This window comes from Haematobia irritans, chromosome 1 (assembly GCF_050003625.1).
Source record: "Haematobia irritans isolate KBUSLIRL chromosome 1, ASM5000362v1, whole genome shotgun sequence".
NCBI classification, from domain to species: domain Eukaryota; kingdom Metazoa; phylum Arthropoda; class Insecta; order Diptera; family Muscidae; genus Haematobia; species Haematobia irritans.
In genome coordinates, this window is record NC_134397.1 from 150,251,910 (window position 1) to 150,271,976 (window position 20,067).

The following is a 20,067-nucleotide window of genomic DNA, read 5'->3' on the forward strand; positions in this document are numbered from 1 at the left end:
GGTCGGATGGTATTGCAAATGGGCCATATTGGTCCACTTTTACGTATAGCCCCCATATAAACTGATCCCCAGATTTGGTTTGCGGAGCCTCATAGAGAAGCAAATTTCATCCGACGCGGTTGAAATTCGGTACGTGGTGTTAGTATATGCACCCAGAGAGGGAATATGATCACCTCAAACAGGTTTTAAGAGCAAAATGTTATTTTTGGGTGGTGACCATGTAACATGGTTTTCGCAGCCATGTTATTTTATCGAAAATCATGTATCTGATGTCGGCCAGCAGGTTATATTTGACGAGAAAATAACATTTTAGTGACAAACATGTTACATGGTCACCATACAAAAATAACATTTTGCTCTTAAAACATGTTTGACGTGATCATATTCCTTCTCTGCGTGTGGTCTCTACCAACCATGCAAAAATTGATCCATATCGGTCCATAATTATATATAGCCCCCATATACAACGATTCCCAGATTTGACCTCCGGAGCCTCTGGGAGGAGCAAATTTCATCCGATTCAGTTTAAATTTGGTATATTGTGCTAGTATATGGCCTCTAACAATCAAGCCAAACTTGGTCCATATCCCCCATATAAACCGATCCCCAATCACACAAAAATTGGTCCATACGGGTTCATAATTTAAAAAACGCCCACATATAAAGACAACACCATATTTCAATTCTTCTCTCTAATTAGCGGGCAAAAGTTAATATCGGTTCGTAATTATTTGTGGGCTTCCCAGTATATACCGTTCAAGCACTGAATTATATAAGTATTTAATCTGCACTGAAAAAAAAGCATGCCCGTTTCCAAAGAGTTTGTCTTACTTTAACAATTTTGGTATTGATTCCGAGCAAAGAAGCGGAGAATTCAAGTAAAGATATTTTAAGACACAGTTCTCTTTTTAATTTAGGTTTTGTGTACTTGACTCTAGGAAGCAAATTTTAATTTTTCGATTTTCAGCTTTTTTTTCTCATATGTTATGCTATCAAATTCTTTAAAAACAAGTAAACGACAACTTTATTTTCCAACTTCAGACACGACCTCCAGTAGAAATGATGGTATGTTTCAAATAAAAAACTTCTTTAAAATAAAGTGTTGAAAAACATGTCCTATTTTTGAACGATTTTTTGCTTTGTAGTTAAGATGCAAAAAGACAACAAATTTAAAGACAATTTCATTAATTTTAAAGAATTTTTCTGAATTAATTAAGTCAAGTTGACTTTAGCCCAAAAAATTTTCTTTCATGTTATGATACCCATTTTTAAATTCAATCACTTAATTATAAGGACAACACGACTTCATTGGAAAGTTTATCGACTTTTAGACAAGGAAAAAACTTTATATTGGAGAAATGTGTCTTCTACGCTAAGCAAAATTTGCATTCGTATTTTAAGGACACAAAATCTTTGGCCTCACGACAATATTTTTTCAGTGTGTCAATTGGCAATTTACAAATTTCTTTAAAATAATGAAATTTTAATTAAATGAAAGTTTATAATCTTTGCTTCAAACATTTTTTTCATTAAATTTAGGACACACATTTTGAAAATTTGCGTCCCTTCGTTAAAGTTGCATGTCTTTAAACTAAGCAAATTTTCCTTAAAGTAAAGAAACACATTTTTGATTTAAAGGAATCGTCCTTAAATTAACTGAAATACTGAGTCTTTTAGATTTAAGATTTAAGATAAAAACGCTTCAAATATTGGCTAAGACTTATTTTGAGGATTTGGCATCTTTGCTTTAATTTTGTTTTTTTTTTTTTGGAATTAAGCATATATTTTTTACTTCGATAATTTGGATTGTTAAACTGGCTAAGACTTATTTTGAGGATTTAGCATCTTTGGTTTAATTTTTTTTTTGGAATTAAGCATATATTTTTTACTTCCATAATTTGGATTGTTAAACTGGCATTTGTTTGTACGTGAATAGCATTATTAATATACCGGAAAAAAGAATGAAAATTCCATAAATGCGATATGTATCCTAATTTGAATTTTATAGATCATAGATTTAAAGACAAATAGGTCGCAAAAAAATTTCCTTATTTTAACGAACCCGCATCTTTGGCTCCGAATCAATACCAAAATCCTTAAAGGAGGGTGAAAATTTTTGGATCCAAGTACACTTTTTTTTTGAGTGTACGCAATCCATGGTGGAGATTACGGCCGTATATACTTGTTATTATTTATATTATATTATATATTAAAGAACTTTAAGTTATTAATTTATAGAAAACCCCAATAATATTATTAATTCATTAAAAGATTTATTTTGATAATACTTATTAGCTTTAATCCTCTTTGGAGTTAAAATAACCATCGAAACTCTCATTTGTGTAGCATTTTACAATTCATTTTTTTTTTTTTTTTGGAGAACATCAACAAACTTATAATGTTCATTAATATAATGGAATATGTTAATATACATTTTGAGTTGGGAAATTTAAAGGTCTTAGGATTATACATGAAATTTCCATTTCAGCTTCTAAAGAACAAGAAAATATTTTTGTAATCCCCAAAAGCTTTAGAAAACAAAATTATAAGAAGTAGAACATATAAGATTGCAAGATTAAGGTCACATGATATATGGAGGTTATCCCTCTTAGAGTAGTATATAAAATAGACACTTGTCAAGGGTAAGAAGTATGAAAAATAAACTACTTAAGTTGTTAAGTTCCAAGCCAACATTTATTTAACACCACTCTTCACCACACCAAAAATGTAAATCACAGTAGCCCCCCTCAATATGTCTATATTTTCATTGAAAATAAAATTAACGACTCACTGATGAGCCATTTTGGTTATTATTCAATATTAAATGTTGATTCCCTGATGAGACCACATAAAATAAAAAGGATATAAAGGCCAACATTAATTATACAAACTTGGTGGTAAGTATATTTCCCATAATCCTATGTTAAACAAATACGAGTACACAGTGGCCCAAGATAAGAAATCAAATCCGTAAATAAGAAAATATGATACAAAAACCCCAATATTATTTTTGATGAAAATTACTGGAATTTTTTGTAATTGCCCTCTGCATATATGTTCACATAGTCAGTCGTCTTCTTTCCAAACGTTAATTTTACTTTCGAAGGATTTTACTAAAACAAAAGAAAACAAGTATGTACGGTCAGGCCGAATCTTATGTACCCTCCACCTTTAATTGCGTAGAAACTTCTACGAAAGACTGTCATTCACAATCGAATTACTTGTTTTCTAAATTGTGAGATTGTAGACTAAATTCGTGGTATATATTAGACAAAAAAGGCAGATTAAATACCCAGCAAAAAAAATTTGGAAGTTCTTTCAAAGGCACAACTTTAAAAGCACTTCCAGAAGATGTACTCTCAATGATATTCTTTATTTTAACTACACAGGAAGTTCTTTTCATTCAATTTTTTATAACATGCTTTTTCATATTTTCAATGGGTAATTTAAACTCTATTTGTTTCGAATTGGTTAAAAACAGTTTAAGAATTCATAAAATGGTACGAATTATTACAATTTTGTAGAAAAAATGCTAAATCCAATTTGAAAAAATGGTGAATTTTTGAAAATGTGATGCAAATTCAGTGCACCGGCTGTTGAAATGGATGACTTCCGTCCTATGACAAGCCCATGTTAAATTCATCGCTTCTGCGTCATTTTTTTGCACCACTTCCGGATCCAAAAAGAACATTTTCATTACTTTTTTTGCGACGCTTTTTTGCTGGGTACGTACACTGTTAGAAAAATATGTTTTTCATATGTTCCGAAATAAACAAAATGTGTTTCGGGCACGATTTTAAACCACAATATATTTAAGTGCGAACATGTAATGTTCCTAAACTAACACTAAATGTTTGGGACATCTATGTTAATATGTTAGAATATATTATGTTTGGGGCATGAATATTTCATAAAAATAATATGTGTGAATGTAAACATATATAAATTAACAAATTTCTAGTAAACATATATATGTTGTGATATTTTATTCAGAGAGCGGCAAAAAGAGAGTATAGAGAAAGAAATAGAGATGGAAACCGGGAGGGTTGACGAAAGATATCAACATAACAAAGCGAGAGAATGAAAAAAGAACAATTTCTGTGAAACCGCTTGTATGTTGTTTCGGAAAACTGTTTTATGATAAGGCTAAAAATTTTGATATGCTTAAGTCTAAATATTATTTAATTTGAATAAAGAGAATAGACATTCGGAACCAAGAGAATAGACATTTGAAAAACAAACTGCAATGTTTTCGACTTGAGAGCAGCATTTTATGCATGTGTGAACATGTGTTTTGTTTATCATTTTGGCATTATGGGCACAATTTTTCGTTAAAATAAATCAGGGGTCTTCATAAAAATAACGAAAGGGCACTATACTCTTTTTAGAGTTGGGACAGTAAAATGAAATAAGGAGGAAATAGTGAAAAATTACACAGTAAAATGAAAAATACAAACTTTAGTTCCTCTTTATTAAAAAGTAGTCCACGAGGAGTTGACGGACACCATCAAATATAAAAGCGGGCATTAAGTTCGAGTTTTACAGCTAACACAATTTAAAAAGTTTATTTTCTTTAAAATGAATTATTAAAGAAAAATAAAAGGAATTCTAGAGCGATGGTGTTAAATGCAAGTAAAAAACTGTTCACTCCTAAATAAATTTATGTTTATATTATAAAATTATGTATGTATGTTTATACTCGACTCCACGTTCTTTTGTTAGTTTTTGAATTCCTTCCAAATTTTAAAGTTTTGTACAAAAACAGTTTTTTATTAAAAAATTGTTATTTTTGCAAAAAAAATATATTTTATCAAAAAATCAGTCAATTTCGTTTATATCAAGCACTGTTACTGACTATAAATCTTTAATAACACACATTTCGAAGTTTCATTTAAAAAAATTTAATATAGTATAAATATAAATGTGTAAATTAAAAAAAAAAAAAACAAAAAAAATGTTCGGTCCGAGCAGGGATTGAACCCACGACCCTTTGTATGCAAGGCAGACATGCTCATGCTCACGGAGCCACCGTGGTGCAATGGTTAGCATGCCCGCCTTGCATACACAAGGTCGTGGGATCGATTCCTGCTACGACCGAACATCAAAAAGTTTTTCAGCGGTGGATTATCCCACCTCAGTAATGCTGGTGACATTTCTGAGGGTTTCAAAGCTTCTCTAAGTGGTTTCACTGCAATGTGGAACGCCGTTCGGACTCGGCTATAAAAAGGAGGTCCCTTATCATTGAGCTTAACATGGAATCGGGCAGCACTCAGTGATAAGAGAGAAGTTCACCAATGTGGTATCACAATGGACTGAATAGTCTAAGTGAGCCTGATACATCGGGCTGCCACATAACCTAACCTAACCTAAGGCAGACATGCTAACCACTGCTCCACGTGGCAAACAAATGTATGTTTCTGTTAAATAATGTTATGTTTGCATGGGCTCGTGGGCGCTGCAAACTATGCTATATAAATGTAACTTAAAACGATAATTTTCTACTGGTGACTATAACAGCTACGTAGCCCAGTGGATAGTGTGTTGGCTTACAAACTGTATGGTCCTCGGTTCGATTCTCCGTGCAGGCGAAAGGTAAAATTTAAAAAATTTATAAAAGTGAATAATTTCTTCAACATTATTGGTATTACAGAAAAAGGTGCCAATAACTAAAAAATTTCGTGGAAGTGAAAATTACGGGTATGTTAGGGAATGAGCACAATCGTGTTTGGGAAAAATTCTTCCAAGCATATAATATTTTTGGCTCAAAATGCTTCCAAACATATAATATGTTCACATAAAACAAACATATTAATGTTTCGGCAGTATGCAATAATATATGTGCTTCCTGCAAAATATGTTTGGAACATATGTTAAAGAAGCGATTTTTTTTGAGGGTGTATATAATTCAGTTCTTGACCGGTTTACATAAGGAAGTCCACATATAACTACGAATCGATATGAACTTTTACGCGGTGATTAGAGAGTCACAATAGAAATGTTGGGCACGCCTTATATAGGGGGCTATATACAATTATGAACCGATATGGACCACTTTTTGTGTGATTGGGTATCGGTTTATCTGAGGGCTATATATAAGTATAGACCGATATGGACCAAGTTTGACATGGTTGTTAGCTGTCATATACTAACACAATGTACAAAATTTCAAACGAATCTGAAGCTCCTCCAAGAGTCCCCGGAGGTCAAATCTTGGGTTCTTTTTATATGGGGGCTATATATAATTATGGTCCGATATAGACCAATTTTTGCATAGTTATTAGAGATCAAATACTAACTCCGCGTACCAAATTTCAACCGTATCGGATGAAATTTGCTTGTCTAAGAGGCTCCGCAAGCCAAATCTGGGGGGTCGGTTTATATGGGGGCTATACGTAAAAGTGGTCCAGTATGTCCCATTTGCAATACCATCAGACCTACATGAATAAAAACTACTTGTTTCAAGTCGATAAGAAGTTAGCGTGATTTCAACAGACGGACGGACGTGGCTAGATCAACTCAGAATTTCACCACGACTCAGAATGTACCGAGTATATACTTTATGAGATCTTAGAGCAATATTTCGATGTGTTACAAACGGAATGACACAGTTAATATACCTCCCATCGTATGGTGGAGGGTATAAAAACAAGTAAGAAAAATCTAAAATCGGGCAGGGCGATTTGCGATTCCGAATATCGGAATTTGGGGGAGTATTTTAACGTTTTAAAAATTTGTTGGAGCTATATAAAAGCTTATATACCCATATATAAATATTTAAATATGAACCGATTTTACTCTTTTACAAAATCGATTTCTGTCAAATATATATTTTCTGTGTGACAGTGTGTAAATATTATCCGATTCTGTCTGGGGGAATTATCGCTGACGCCTAAATCGAAAGAATATATGGTGCTTTATCTAAATCTGATCCGATTTGAATCAAAAATCGACACAGTTAGATAGAATGTGAAGCCAATTGGAATAAAATCTCGTTGAAGGTGAGTGTAAAATATGAAATTTTCTAGCATTTTTCTCCGAGCCAGGCATCCATATATGGGAGCTGTATCTAAACCTATTTTAACCAAACTTGGCACACATTACTCAAAAGTATTAATTCTACTCTCAGTGTAAAATTGCATGTAAATCGAAATGAATCTTGGGTCTCCGGTGGTCCTATGAATCTAAATCGGACGAAAGATATATAGGCAAGCTACATCTAAAACTGAATCGATTTCAACGACATTTAGAACACACTTGATAATAAAATCAGTTGTACTCTTTGTGCAAAATTTGAAGGAAATAAAGGCAAAAATCCGACCTCTGGGACCAATAAAATCCATATCGTCCGAAATTTATATACATATGGGAGCTATATCTAAATCTGAACCGGTTTGACTATTATTTAGCAGGTTTTTCGAGACTCACAAAATATTCAGATGTATGTTATTTGAAGAACATCGGTTGATAAACACGCCAATTATGACCAGATCGGGGACAACTATATATGGGAGCTATATCTAAATCTGAACCGAAAATCAATAGGGATCGTCTTTGAGCCGAAATAAGAACCTATGTTAAATTTGAGGATAATCGGATCTAAAATGCGAATTGTACTTTGCACACAGAGCTGAACTTTGGACAGAGAGGCAGACGGGCATTGCTATTTTTGATAAATTTTTCTAAACTAAACCCAACATTATTTTGATGGTCGATTGACTTTTTTTGGGTGTAAAATTTCATGGCTAACGCATTTAGTGGCATCGAGTATAATAATATTCTTTACTGACAAATTGTCAGTAAATTATCCGTGAACCATACAATCATATTGTTAGCCTTAGCCCACTTTGTTAACTTTTTAAGCTGTTATGTGCCTTAAAATTAATGTTCAGTAGTTAATATTTAAATAAAACTTTTCACCCACCCATGAACATTTTTCCCAAGGCAAAACTTTCCCTATGTGGACGCAAATCATTTCTATCAGCTAAATAAATGTGAAGGAGCAATTGTCTATTCTATTCTTTCCTTTCCATTACCCTAATTTAAAGACTTAAAGTCATCCTTAGATCATAACTATGCCATTAAGCACATTCTAGCCTAAACTAGTCAACCTTCTCATGCCAAAGATTGTAGAAAAGCAGATAGAACTGAGTGATAAATATTCGTCCAAACATTAAATGCAGAACATCTGGTATTACCCATACATGTCATTGCCACTATACCATACGCCACACACACACATGTACATATAATATGGCAGAAGATTTGGCCGCATAGAAAACAGTGACAATGTGGGTAACCAAAAGAGAAAACCAGAAAAAATCCTTCGCAGCACCAACATATGAAGATGAAGATAGAAACTGCTTAAGAACGGACATATGTTTCTCGTAATTCTGCATAGCTGTGAAGGAAATATGGGTGAATCCAAATATTGTCACCAACCATCACAAGTACAAAATTATTTAAATAACAATATCGTAGTTTTAATAAATAGTTTTATACTTTTATTTTGTAAAGAAACTCACAAAGATTAAAAATTTGTGAAAGAGTCAAAGATGTTCTTTCTGACAGCTTACATAGTTTATCAAATTTCCTTGGTAAAATTCTACCAAAAATGGTACATTTTTTACTGTTTGGTGCAAAATTTTCTATAGAATTTTGACAAAACTAAAATGTTGACAAAATTTTTATAGACATAAAATTTAAAAAAAAAAATTTTTGAAATAAAATTTTGAAAAAATTTTCTATAGAAATGAAATTTTAACAAAATATTTTATAGACATAAAATTTTGAAAAAACTTTTATAGAAATAAAGTTTTGACAACATTTTCTTAAGAACTAAAATTTTGACATAATTTTCTACAGAAATAAAATATTGGCAAAATTTTCTATAGAAATAAAATTTTGACAAAATTTTCTATAGAAATAAAGTTTTGACAACATTTTCTTAAGACACAAAATTTTGACAAAATTTTCTATAAAATAAAATTTTGACAAAATTTCCCAAGAAATAAAATGTTTACAAAATTTTCTATACAAATAAAATTTTGGCAAAATTCTCTACAGAAATAAAATATTGGCAAAATTTTCTATAGAACTAAAATTTTGACAAAATTTTCTATAGACATAAAGTTTTGACAACATTTTTTTAAGACACAAAATTTTGACACAATTTTCTATAAAACAAAATTTTGACAAAATTTCCCAAGAACTAACTTGTTGACAAAATTTTCTATAGAAATAAAATTTTGACAAAATTTTCTACTGAAATAAAATTTTGACAAAATTTTCTATAGAAATAAAATTTGACAAAATTTTCTACAGAAATAAAATTTTGAAAAAATGTCTAGAAATAAAATTTTGAAAAAATGTCTAGAAATAAAATTTTGAAAAAATGTCTAGAAATAAAATTTTAACAAAATATTTTATAGACATAAAATTTTGACACAATTTCCTATTGAAATAAAATTTTGAAAAAATTCTCTATAGAAATACAATTTTGACAAAATTTTCTACAGAAATATTACATTGACAAAATTTCCCACAAAATAAAATATTGACAAAATTTTCTACCAAAAATGGTACATTGTTTACTGTTTGGTACAAATTTTTTTATGACAAAATTTTTGACAAAATTATCTATAGAAATAAAATTTTGACAAAATTACCTATAGAAATAAAATTTTGACAAAATTTTTTATAGATATAAAATTTTGACAAAATTTTCTATTCAAATAAAATGTTGCAAAAATTTCTATAGAAATGAAATTTTAACAAAATATTTTATTGAAATAAAGTTTTGACAACATTTTCTTAAGAAATAAAATTTTGACAAAATTATCTATAGAAATAAAATTTTGACAAAATTTTCAATAGAAATAAAATTTTAACAAAATTTTCAATAGAAATAAAATTTTGGCAAAATTTTGACAAAATTTTCTATAGAAATAAAATTTTGACGAAATTTTCTATAGAAATAAAATTTTAACAAAATTTTCAGTAGAAATAAAATTTTGGCAAAATTTTCTATGGAAATAAAATTTTGACAAAATTTTCTATAGAAATAAAATTTTGACAAAATTTTCTATAGAAATAAATTTTTACCAAAACTTTCTATAGAAATAAAATTTTGACAAAATTTTCTATAGAAATAAAATTTTGACAAAATTTTCTATAGAAATAAAATTTTGACATAATATTCTATAGAAATAAAATTTTGACAAATTTTTTATAGAAATAATTATTTGACAAAATTTTTTATATAAATAAAACGTTGACAAGTTTTTCTACAGAAATAAAATTTGTTTATAAAAATCATGTAAAACCTTTTTTCGGAAGGTTCAAGTGTGGTTTACTTTAGGTTTAGTGAACTGCCTGAGTTTATTCTGATAATTGGTTGATAGTTTTGCTGCAAGTAGAGGATGCTAATGAGGAATGTGGTAATTCCGAATCGTGCGTCCAGCCAACCATCTTGCAGTCTATAGGGCTTTGCCCAAATAAATTTGACAAACATTCTTTTCCTCTGTTGGTTAAGCTACACTTGTAGTTTAGTCAATGCATGGTTTTAAGCTGAAATCAAAACAACAACAGAAATCAAATTTTTAAAAAATTCTCTATAGAAATAAAATTTTGACAAAATTTCCTAAGAAATAGAATTTTGACAAAATTTTCTGCAGAAATAAAAATTTGACAGAATTTTTTATAAAAATAAAATTTTGACAAAAATTTCTATAGAAATAAAATATTGGCAAAATTTTTAGAGAAATTACATTGTGACAAAATTTTCTATAGAAATAAAATTTTGACAACATTTTCTTAAGAAATAAAATTTTGACAAAATTTCCCAAAAAATAAAATGTTGACAAAATTTTCTATACAAATACAATTTTGACAAAATTTTCTATAGAAATAAAAGTTTGACAAAATTTTCTATAGAAATAAAAGTTTGACAAAATTTTCTATAGAAATAAAATTTTGATAAAATTTTCTATAGAAATACAATTTTGACAAAATTTTCTATAGAAATAAAATTTTGACAAAATTTTCTATAGAAATAAAATTTTGACAAAATTTTCTATAGAAATAAAATTTTGACAAAATTTTCAATAGAATTAAAATTTTGACAAAATTTTCTATAGAAATAAAATTTTGACAAAATTTTCTATAGAAATAAAATTATTATATTTCATGTTAGCCTGATACCGAAACAGGAAATTAACGTCCAAATGCATTATATCTAATTTTAAAATTATTAATCGAGCTTTATGGACAGATTTAGATTAAGGAACATGATTAATAGAGTCATTGAAAAGAAAACGTCAGATACAAATCTATACACGCCTGGACTGTACATGTTTCGATTCGGGCGAATGAATTTGAATAAATAATTTGAATAATTCATTCGCCCGAATCGAAACAGGTACAGTCCAGGCGTGTATAGATTTGTATCTGGCGTTTTCTTTTCAATGACTCTATTAATCATGTTCCTTAATCTAAATCTGTCCATAAAGCTCGATTAATAATTGTAAAATTAGAAATAAAATTTTTATAAAATTTTCTACAGAAATAAAATATTGGCAAAATTTCCTATAGAAATAAAATTTTGACAAAATTTCGATAGAAAAAAATTTTGACAACATTTTCTTAAGTAATAAAATTTTGACAAAATTTTCTATAAAATAAAATTTTGACAAAATTTTCTATAACTTCAATAACTTCAAAATTTTTATTATTTTTAATTTCGATCATACTATGAAAGTCCATTGTTAGTTCTCTTTTTTGTAAAAGTAGTAGCTTTCTCTCGTTGGTGCAAGCTAAAATTTTTAAAACATTTAAAATTCGGTCAAAGGGATATTTATTCACCCAAAAAATTGTCACTAATAGGATCATAAAATATAATATTGCAAATATTGAAATAAAAAATAGAAATATAAAACGTTTCTTTTGAAGAAAAAACATTTTTTTCGGTAGATATTTGGTAATAATTTTTAAATTCGGTAGAATTTTGGTTAAAATTTTCTTCAAATTTTGGTAGATTACTTTTGGCATGAGTGTCAACCATGATTATATGTCCTTCAATAAATGTTATTTTGGCGGGTGAACATGTTATTCCGACAAGGACATTATGTGTCTGATTGCGATAAGTATTTTATGTTTGGCGAGAAACAACATTTTTGTAGAAAAATAATTTTTTTCTCTCACATCCAAAAATAACATTTTGCGCTAGAAGGTGATCATATTTCATGTCTGGGTATAGGCTCATATAGATCAGTAATTACACTCAACAAAAAATGTACTTGGATCGAATGATATGAGAGTAACGTACTTTTTGTACTTATAGCAAATAGGATGTTTTACGAGGGTTGCCATTAATTTGGCGGAATTGGCCAACCCTAGGGCTGTAATCTGCCAACTGACAGCTCTATCGTAAAGCTGGACATGTTTTAAGTTATATACAGCATTTACAGTATTGGGGATATTTTTTCGTGAATGGTGACGAAAGTTTGAATTTAACCGAGGACTTGGTTCACTCCAAGAAGAATTTCGTAAAGATCGCCCCTAATCAGTTGTTGTTCTGAAAACCATTGATGCTGTGTACCAACTGATATTTGCAAGATTGTCATTTTTTAGCACTCAAAACATCTATTTGATGGGTCATCCGCCGAATAGTTCTGACTTAGTATTCCCACGCTTACAAATAAAATAAGAGGTCAACGCTTTTCGATACGTGAAAAAGCAGTTGCTGCCTTCAGAATGCATATTTTAAAGATACCTCAATCAGAGTGGCATAAATGCTTCGAAAATTGGTGCAAATGCGTGTGGGAAATATTTTGAAAAACAATAAAGTGATTTTCAATGATTAATATTTTTTTTCTCTAATCCGGAAATATAAAAGTCAATTCTCGTATTAGCCTATCATTACCTAACGTGGATCAGCACTCATTAATAAAAGAGAAGGTTATCAATCTGTGGCATCACAATGGACCGAATAGCTAAGTGAACCTGGAATAACAGACTGCCATTATAATTTAGCCTATAAACTGCCAAAATAAGAAATTCTATGGATTTCTACTGTATTCATGTTTCAAACTCTTTTAAACATTTTTCGTATAGAATGTTCTATATTCACTAAACGTTAAGTTAAACTGTTCCCTCCAAAAAAACAGTTCTGAAAAGAATTCAAAAGAAAAATTGAAGCGATATCTGCCAAAAAGGCCATACAATATCGTTTGTCACTTGTCGACGCTTAATTCACAATCACTCGTACTATACCCAGTCGCTTCCGGGCAATGATATGCAATTGAATGAAAAAAAGGCTCAGCATATCTACGTGGGATAGCTGCACTACCAAATGGAAATATTGGAAACTGCTACAACAAAAGTAGAGCAAATTATCTTTTTTCTTAAATTACGCAAAGATCGTTTAAAGCATACTGAAGTTGTTACCTTGAGGATTTTAATGTAAAAAGGAGGTTATTGACAATATGATGATATTAGGAAAATTGCTACAATATAAAAAATTTTTCGATATTCTCCTTTTATACCAAAGCCGATTTTTTGGAATTATTAAAAACAAGTACATATGGTCGTAAGTTCGGCCAGGCCGAAGCTTATGTACCCTCCACCATGGATTGCGTAGAAACTTCTACTGAAGACTGTCATCCACAATCGAATTACTTAGGTTGCGGTAACACTTGCCGATGGCAAGGTATCTTAAAACTTCCTAACGCCGTCTTCTAAATTGTAAGCTAATCCATACGGGGTATAATTAAACTAAAAAAACGATTAAATACGTATATAATTAAGTTTGACAAAATTGTTTATAGAAATAAAATTTTGACAAAAGTTTCTATAGAAATAAAATTTTGACAAAATTTTCTATAGAAATAAAATTTCGACAACATTTTCTATAGAAATAAAATTTTGACAAAATTTTGTATAGAAATAAAATTTTGAAAAAATTTTTAAAGAAATAAAATTTTGACAAAATTTTCTATAGAAATAAAATTTTGACAAAATCTTCTATAGAAATAAAAATTTTGACAAAATTTTCTATAGAAATAAAATTTTTACAAAATTTTCTGTAGAAATAAAATTTTGGTAGATTTTTTTTGGCTCGAGTGGCAACCATGATTATGAACCGATATGGACCAATTTTTGTGTGATTGGGGATCGGCTACATATAACTATAGACAGATATGGACCAATTTTGGCATGGTTATTAACGCCCATATACTAACACCACGTTCCAAATTTCAACCGGATCGGATGAATTTTGCTTCTCCAAGAGGCTCCGGAGATTAAATCTGGGGATCGGTTTATATGGGTACTATATATAATTATGGACCGATGTGGACCAATTTTTGCACAGTTGTTAGAAACCATTTACTTACACCATGTACCTAATTTCAACCGGATCGGATGAATTTTGCTCCCCCAAGAGTCTCCGCAAGCAAAATCTGAAAAACTGAGGATCGGATGAAATTTGCTTCTCTTAAAGGCTCCGCAAGCCAAATCTGGGGATCGGTTTATATGGGGGCTATATATAATTATGGACCGATGTGTACCAATTTTTGCATGTTTGTTACAGACCGTATACTAGTACTATGTACCAAATTTCAGCCAGATCGGATAAAATTTGTTTCTCTTACAGGCTCCGAAAGCCAAATCTGGGGATCGGTTTATATGGGGGCTATATATAATTATGGACCGATGCGGATCAATTTTTGCGTGGTTGTAAGAGACCATATGCAAACACCATGTACCAAATTTCAACCGGATCGGATGAATTTTGCTTCTCCAAGAGGCTCCGGAGATTAAATCTGGGGATCGGTTTATATGGGTACTATATATAATTATGGACCGATGTGGACCAATTTTTGCACAGTTATTAGAAACCATGTACTTACATCATGCACCAAATTTAAGCCAGATGGGATAAAATTTGTTTCTCTTACAGGCTCCGCAAGCCAAATCTGGGGATCGGTTTATATGGGGGCTATATATAATTATGGACCGATGTGGACCAATTTTTGCGTGGTTGTGAGAGACCATATGCAAACACCATGTACCAAATTTCAACCGGATCGGATAAAATTTGCATCTCTTAGAGGCTCCTCAAGCCAAACCTGGGGATCGGTTTATATGGGGGCTATATATAATTATGGACCGATGTGGACCAATTTTTGCATGGTTGTTAAAGACCATATACTAGTACTATGTACCAAATTTCAGCCAGTCGGATAAAATTTGCTTCTCTTAGAGGCTCCGCAAGCCAAATCTGGGGATTGGTTTATATAGGGGCTATATATAATTATGGACCGATTTTGACCAATTTTTGCATGGTTGTGAGAGACCATATACAAACACCATGTACCAAATTTCAACCGGATCGGATGAATTTTGCTCCCCCAAGAGTCTCCGCAAGCAAAATCTGAGCGTCGTAAAAGTGGTCCGATATGGCCCATTTTCAATACCATCCGACCTACATCAATAACAACTACTTGTGCCAAGTTTGAAGTCGATAGCTTGTTTCGTTCGGAAGTTTGCGTGATTTCTACAGACGGACGGACGGACATGCTTAGATCGACTCAGAATTTCACCACGACCGAGAATATATATATATATATATATATATATATATATATATATATATATATATATATATATATATATATATATATATATATATATATATATATATATATATATATATATATATATATATATATATATATATATATATATATATATATATATATATATATATATATATATATATATATATATATATATATATATATATATATATATATATATATATATATATATATATATATATATATATATATATATATATACTTTATGGGGTCTTAGAGCAATATTTCGATGTGTTACAAACGGAATGACAAAGTTAATATTGGGTTATATTAACTTTGTCATTCCATTTGTAACACATCGGTATAAAAAGTACATTTTTATTCACTTTCTTAATCACAGAATAAGGATCCTAATTCATTTATTATTCCAATTTCATAGCAAACATGTTTGCTAATATATGGGTGGTATTTAAAAAAATGGGTGGTATTGTTAATATTTTACACTTGTGCTTATTAAAGTAAAACATAAAAATGTAAATACGATTCAATTTAAAATTATTTCTCATCAATAAAAAATAAAATTCATATAACTTGTCCGGAGGAAACTGCTTTAACTATTTATATTTGTATTTTCCTAATATCATCGCATATCAATTTAATCTCAATAAATTGACACAACATTTATTTGAATAATTATTGACAACACAAATGCAATTACTGACACAAATCGATTATAATTTCTAAAGGTAATATATGTCATTATCACAAAGCAAATAATATACAAAATGAATTATTTGGTCAATATAGATACACAAATGCTCGAAAATAGAATAAATGATTTAATAAGACAAACAGGAAGTAAACACAACACACATACACATGTATGAAAAACAAAACACTCACCGGAAGTATACACCTGGAGTACGTTGATCAATGTCAGTTGGATAAATACGGCCAACGCGACATTTCGAAAAGAAAATACCAATGAATGAAGGATCATTTTTCTTGGGCCAATCTTTCACGGGAAATACCAATGGATAGGTAAAATATTCTGGTGGATCTGAGAACTCCAAATAGCCATTGAGAGATACCTATAAAAATTAAGATAAGATGAGAATATTTTTGAAATCTTTTTTTTTTCAAATAGCAGAATTTAAAATTTATTATTTTGCTAGAATTTTTATACCCTGCGCCACACTATGGAACAAGGTATTATAAGTTAGTGCATATGTTTGCAACACCCAGAAGGAGACGAGATAGACACATGATTTCTTTGGCAATAATACTCAGGGTGGGTCCCTGAGTCGATCTAGCCATGTCTGTCTGTCCGTCTGTCTGTGAACACATTTTTGTGATCAAAGTCTAGGTCGCCAATCGCCTTCAAATTTGGTACAATTTCCTGTTTCCGGTCAGAATAGAACCCTATTGATTTTGGAAGAAATCGGTTCAGATTTAGGTATAGCTCCCATATATATCTTTCGCCCGATGTGCACTTATATGGACCCAGAAGCCAGAGTTTTACCCTGATTTGCTTGAAATTTTGCACCAGGAGAACAATAAGTACTATAGTCAGGTGTGCCAAATTTGATTGAAATCGGTTCAGATTGAGATATAGCTCTCATATACATCTTTCGCCCGATATAGCCTTATATGGCCCCAGAAGCCAGAGTTTTAGACCAATTTGGTTGAAATTTTGCACTAGGAGTACAATTAGTAGTATAGTTAAGTGTGCTTAATATTATTGAAATCGGTTCCGATTTAGATATAGCTCCCATTTATACCTTTGGCCCGATTTTCCGTCATATGACTTCAAAGTTGTAGCCCGATTTACGTGAAATTTTGCACAGGGAGTAGAATTAAAATACTAAGTATGCATGTCAATTTGGTTGAAATCGGTTCATATTTCTATATAGCTTCCATATATATGCTTTTCCGATTTGAGCAAAAATGACCAAAATACTCACATTTTCCTTATAAAATCGCCATTGCTAAGTGGAAAACTTGTAAAAGTGACTCAAATTTTCCTGCATTTCTAATACATATCTATCGACCGATAAATCATAAATACACTTTTGCGAAGTTGCCTCATAATTGGTTCAGATTAAAATGTTTTTTTACTAACACAGTGTACCATCCCAAGGCATTAGCCGACTTAAATTTTAAGTCTATAGATTATAAATTTTGTTCAGATGGAATCAGATTTAAATGTATGTATTTGGGAGAAAAACCTTTATATGTAGCACCCAACACATTTGACGAATTTGATATAGTATCGAAATGAGGATTTACAAAGTGGTGCAGGGTACAATATAGTCAGCCCCGCCCGACTTTAGACTTTTACTAACTCAGTGTACCATCCCAGGGCATTAGCCGACTTAAATTTTAAGTCTATAGATTATAAATTTTGTTCAGATGGAGTCAGATTTAAATGCATGTATTTGGGACAAAAACCTTTATATATAGCACCCAACACATTTGACGGATTTATATAGTATCGAAAATGTGGATTTACAAAGTGGTGCAGGGTATAATATAGTCGGCCCCGCCCGACTTTAGACTTTCCTTACTTGTTTTTTTAAAGTTATGTCGGTAATTCTATGCTCGAGTAGCAACCGTGTATCCCACTAATTTCTTTATGGATATTTGTACTTACCCTGGTGTAATTGAAACGGAAGCCAAAAAATGGTAATTGGAAATTTAAATTTTTATGAATTTGTGTCGTTGATGCGTGAATGTCAAACTGATAATCACCACGGCCACCATACATATCCTGATCGAAATACCAGTACATGAAAACAGCACGCAATTCGGCTAAACGTTGGGGCGTAATAGTATAACCACCAGTCAGAGAATGTGATGGCATTGTTGGTGGTGCCATACGATTGTTGGGATCTGAAAGAAGAGAAAATGTATAATAAATATGCGAATTAGCACAATGCTTGAAATATGAGGAAATTCGAGTATCTCATGGACTCATCCACATGTAATGCCAAAAAAGATATATATCTGGCTGCACTGAAAAAAAAAATATGCCTGGTTCCAAAAATTTTGTCTTAACAGTAATAATTTTGTTGTTGATTCCTAGCCAAAGAAGCGGTGAATTGAAGTAAGGACAAATTTAAGACACAATATTCTTTTAAGTTTCACGTACTTGATAATATGAAATAAAGTTTAATTTATTAGTTTTTATACCTTCCACCATAGGATGGGGGGTATATTAACTTTGTCAAAGAAGCGGTGAATTGAAGTAAGGACAAATTTAAGACACAATATTCTATCGCGTACTTGATAATACGAAACAAATTTAATTTATTAGTTTTTATACCTTTCACCATAAAATGGGGGTATATTAACTTTGTCATTCAGGTAACACATCGAAATATTGCCCTCAGACACCATGAAGTATATATATTCTGGGTCGTGGTGCAATTCTGAGTCGATCTAAGCATGTCCGTCCGGCCGTCTGTTGAAATCACGCTAACTTCCGAACGAAACAAGCTATCGACTTGAAACTTAGCACAAGTAGTTGTTATGGATGTAAGTCGGATGGTATTGCAAATGGACAATATCGAATTATCGGCTATACGCAAACCCCCATATAAACGAACCCCCAGATTTGGCTTACGGAGCCTCTAAGAGAAGCAAATTTCATCCGATCTGGCTGAAATTTGGTACATGGTGTTGGTATATGATCTCTGACAACCATGCAAAAATTGGTCCATATTGGTCCATAATTATATATAGCCCCCATATAAACGGAACCCCAGATTTGGCTTGCGGAACCTCAAAGAGAAGCAAACTTCATCCGATCCGGCTGAAATTTGGTACATGATGTTGGTATATGGTCTTTAACAACCATGCAAAAATTGGTCCATATTGGTCCATAATTATATATAGCCCCCGTATAAACCGATCCCCAGATTTGGCTTGCGGAGCTCCAAAGAGAAGCAAATATCATCCGATCCGGCTGAAATTTGGTTCTTGATGTTGGTATATGGTCTCTAACAACCATGCAAAAATTGGTCCATATTGGTCCATAATTATATATAGCCCCCATATAAACCGATCCTCAGATTTCGTTTGCGGAGCATCAAAGAGAAGCAAATTTTTTCCGAACCGGCTGAAATTTGGTTCTTGATGTTGGTATATGGTCTCTAACAACCATGCAAAAATTGGTCCATATTGTTCCATAATTATATATAGCCCCCATATAAACCGATCGCCAGATTTGGTTTGCGGAGCCTCTAAGAGCCAAAAATAATCTACCAAAACCCAGCAAAAAATTTGGAAGTTCTTCCAAAGACACAACTTTAAAAGCACTTCCAGAAGATGCACTCCCAGTGAAGTTCTTTATTTTAACTACCCAGGAAGTTCTTTTAATTCAATTTTTTATAACTTGGTTTTTTCATACTTTTAATGGATAATGTTAACTTTTTTTGTTTCAAATTGGTTAAAAACAGTTTAGGAATTC

At 31.2% G+C, this 20,067-nt stretch overlaps 1 protein-coding gene across 5 annotated transcripts in view; it reads right to left on the minus strand.

The window, feature by feature from the left end:
• Positions 1-20,067, minus strand: part of mesh (sushi domain containing 2 mesh) — a 163,220-nt gene that overhangs the window by 106,477 nt on the left and 36,676 nt on the right. For all 5 annotated transcript variants that reach the window (XM_075291894.1, XM_075291893.1, XM_075291892.1 and 2 more), the window contains exons 3-4: positions 18,250-18,488; positions 16,500-16,687 (exon numbers count right to left, since the gene is read on the minus strand). In XM_075291894.1, the coding sequence (XP_075148009.1) occupies positions 16,500-16,687; positions 18,250-18,488 (427 nt within the window). The remainder of the gene's footprint in view (positions 1-16,499; positions 16,688-18,249; positions 18,489-20,067) is intronic.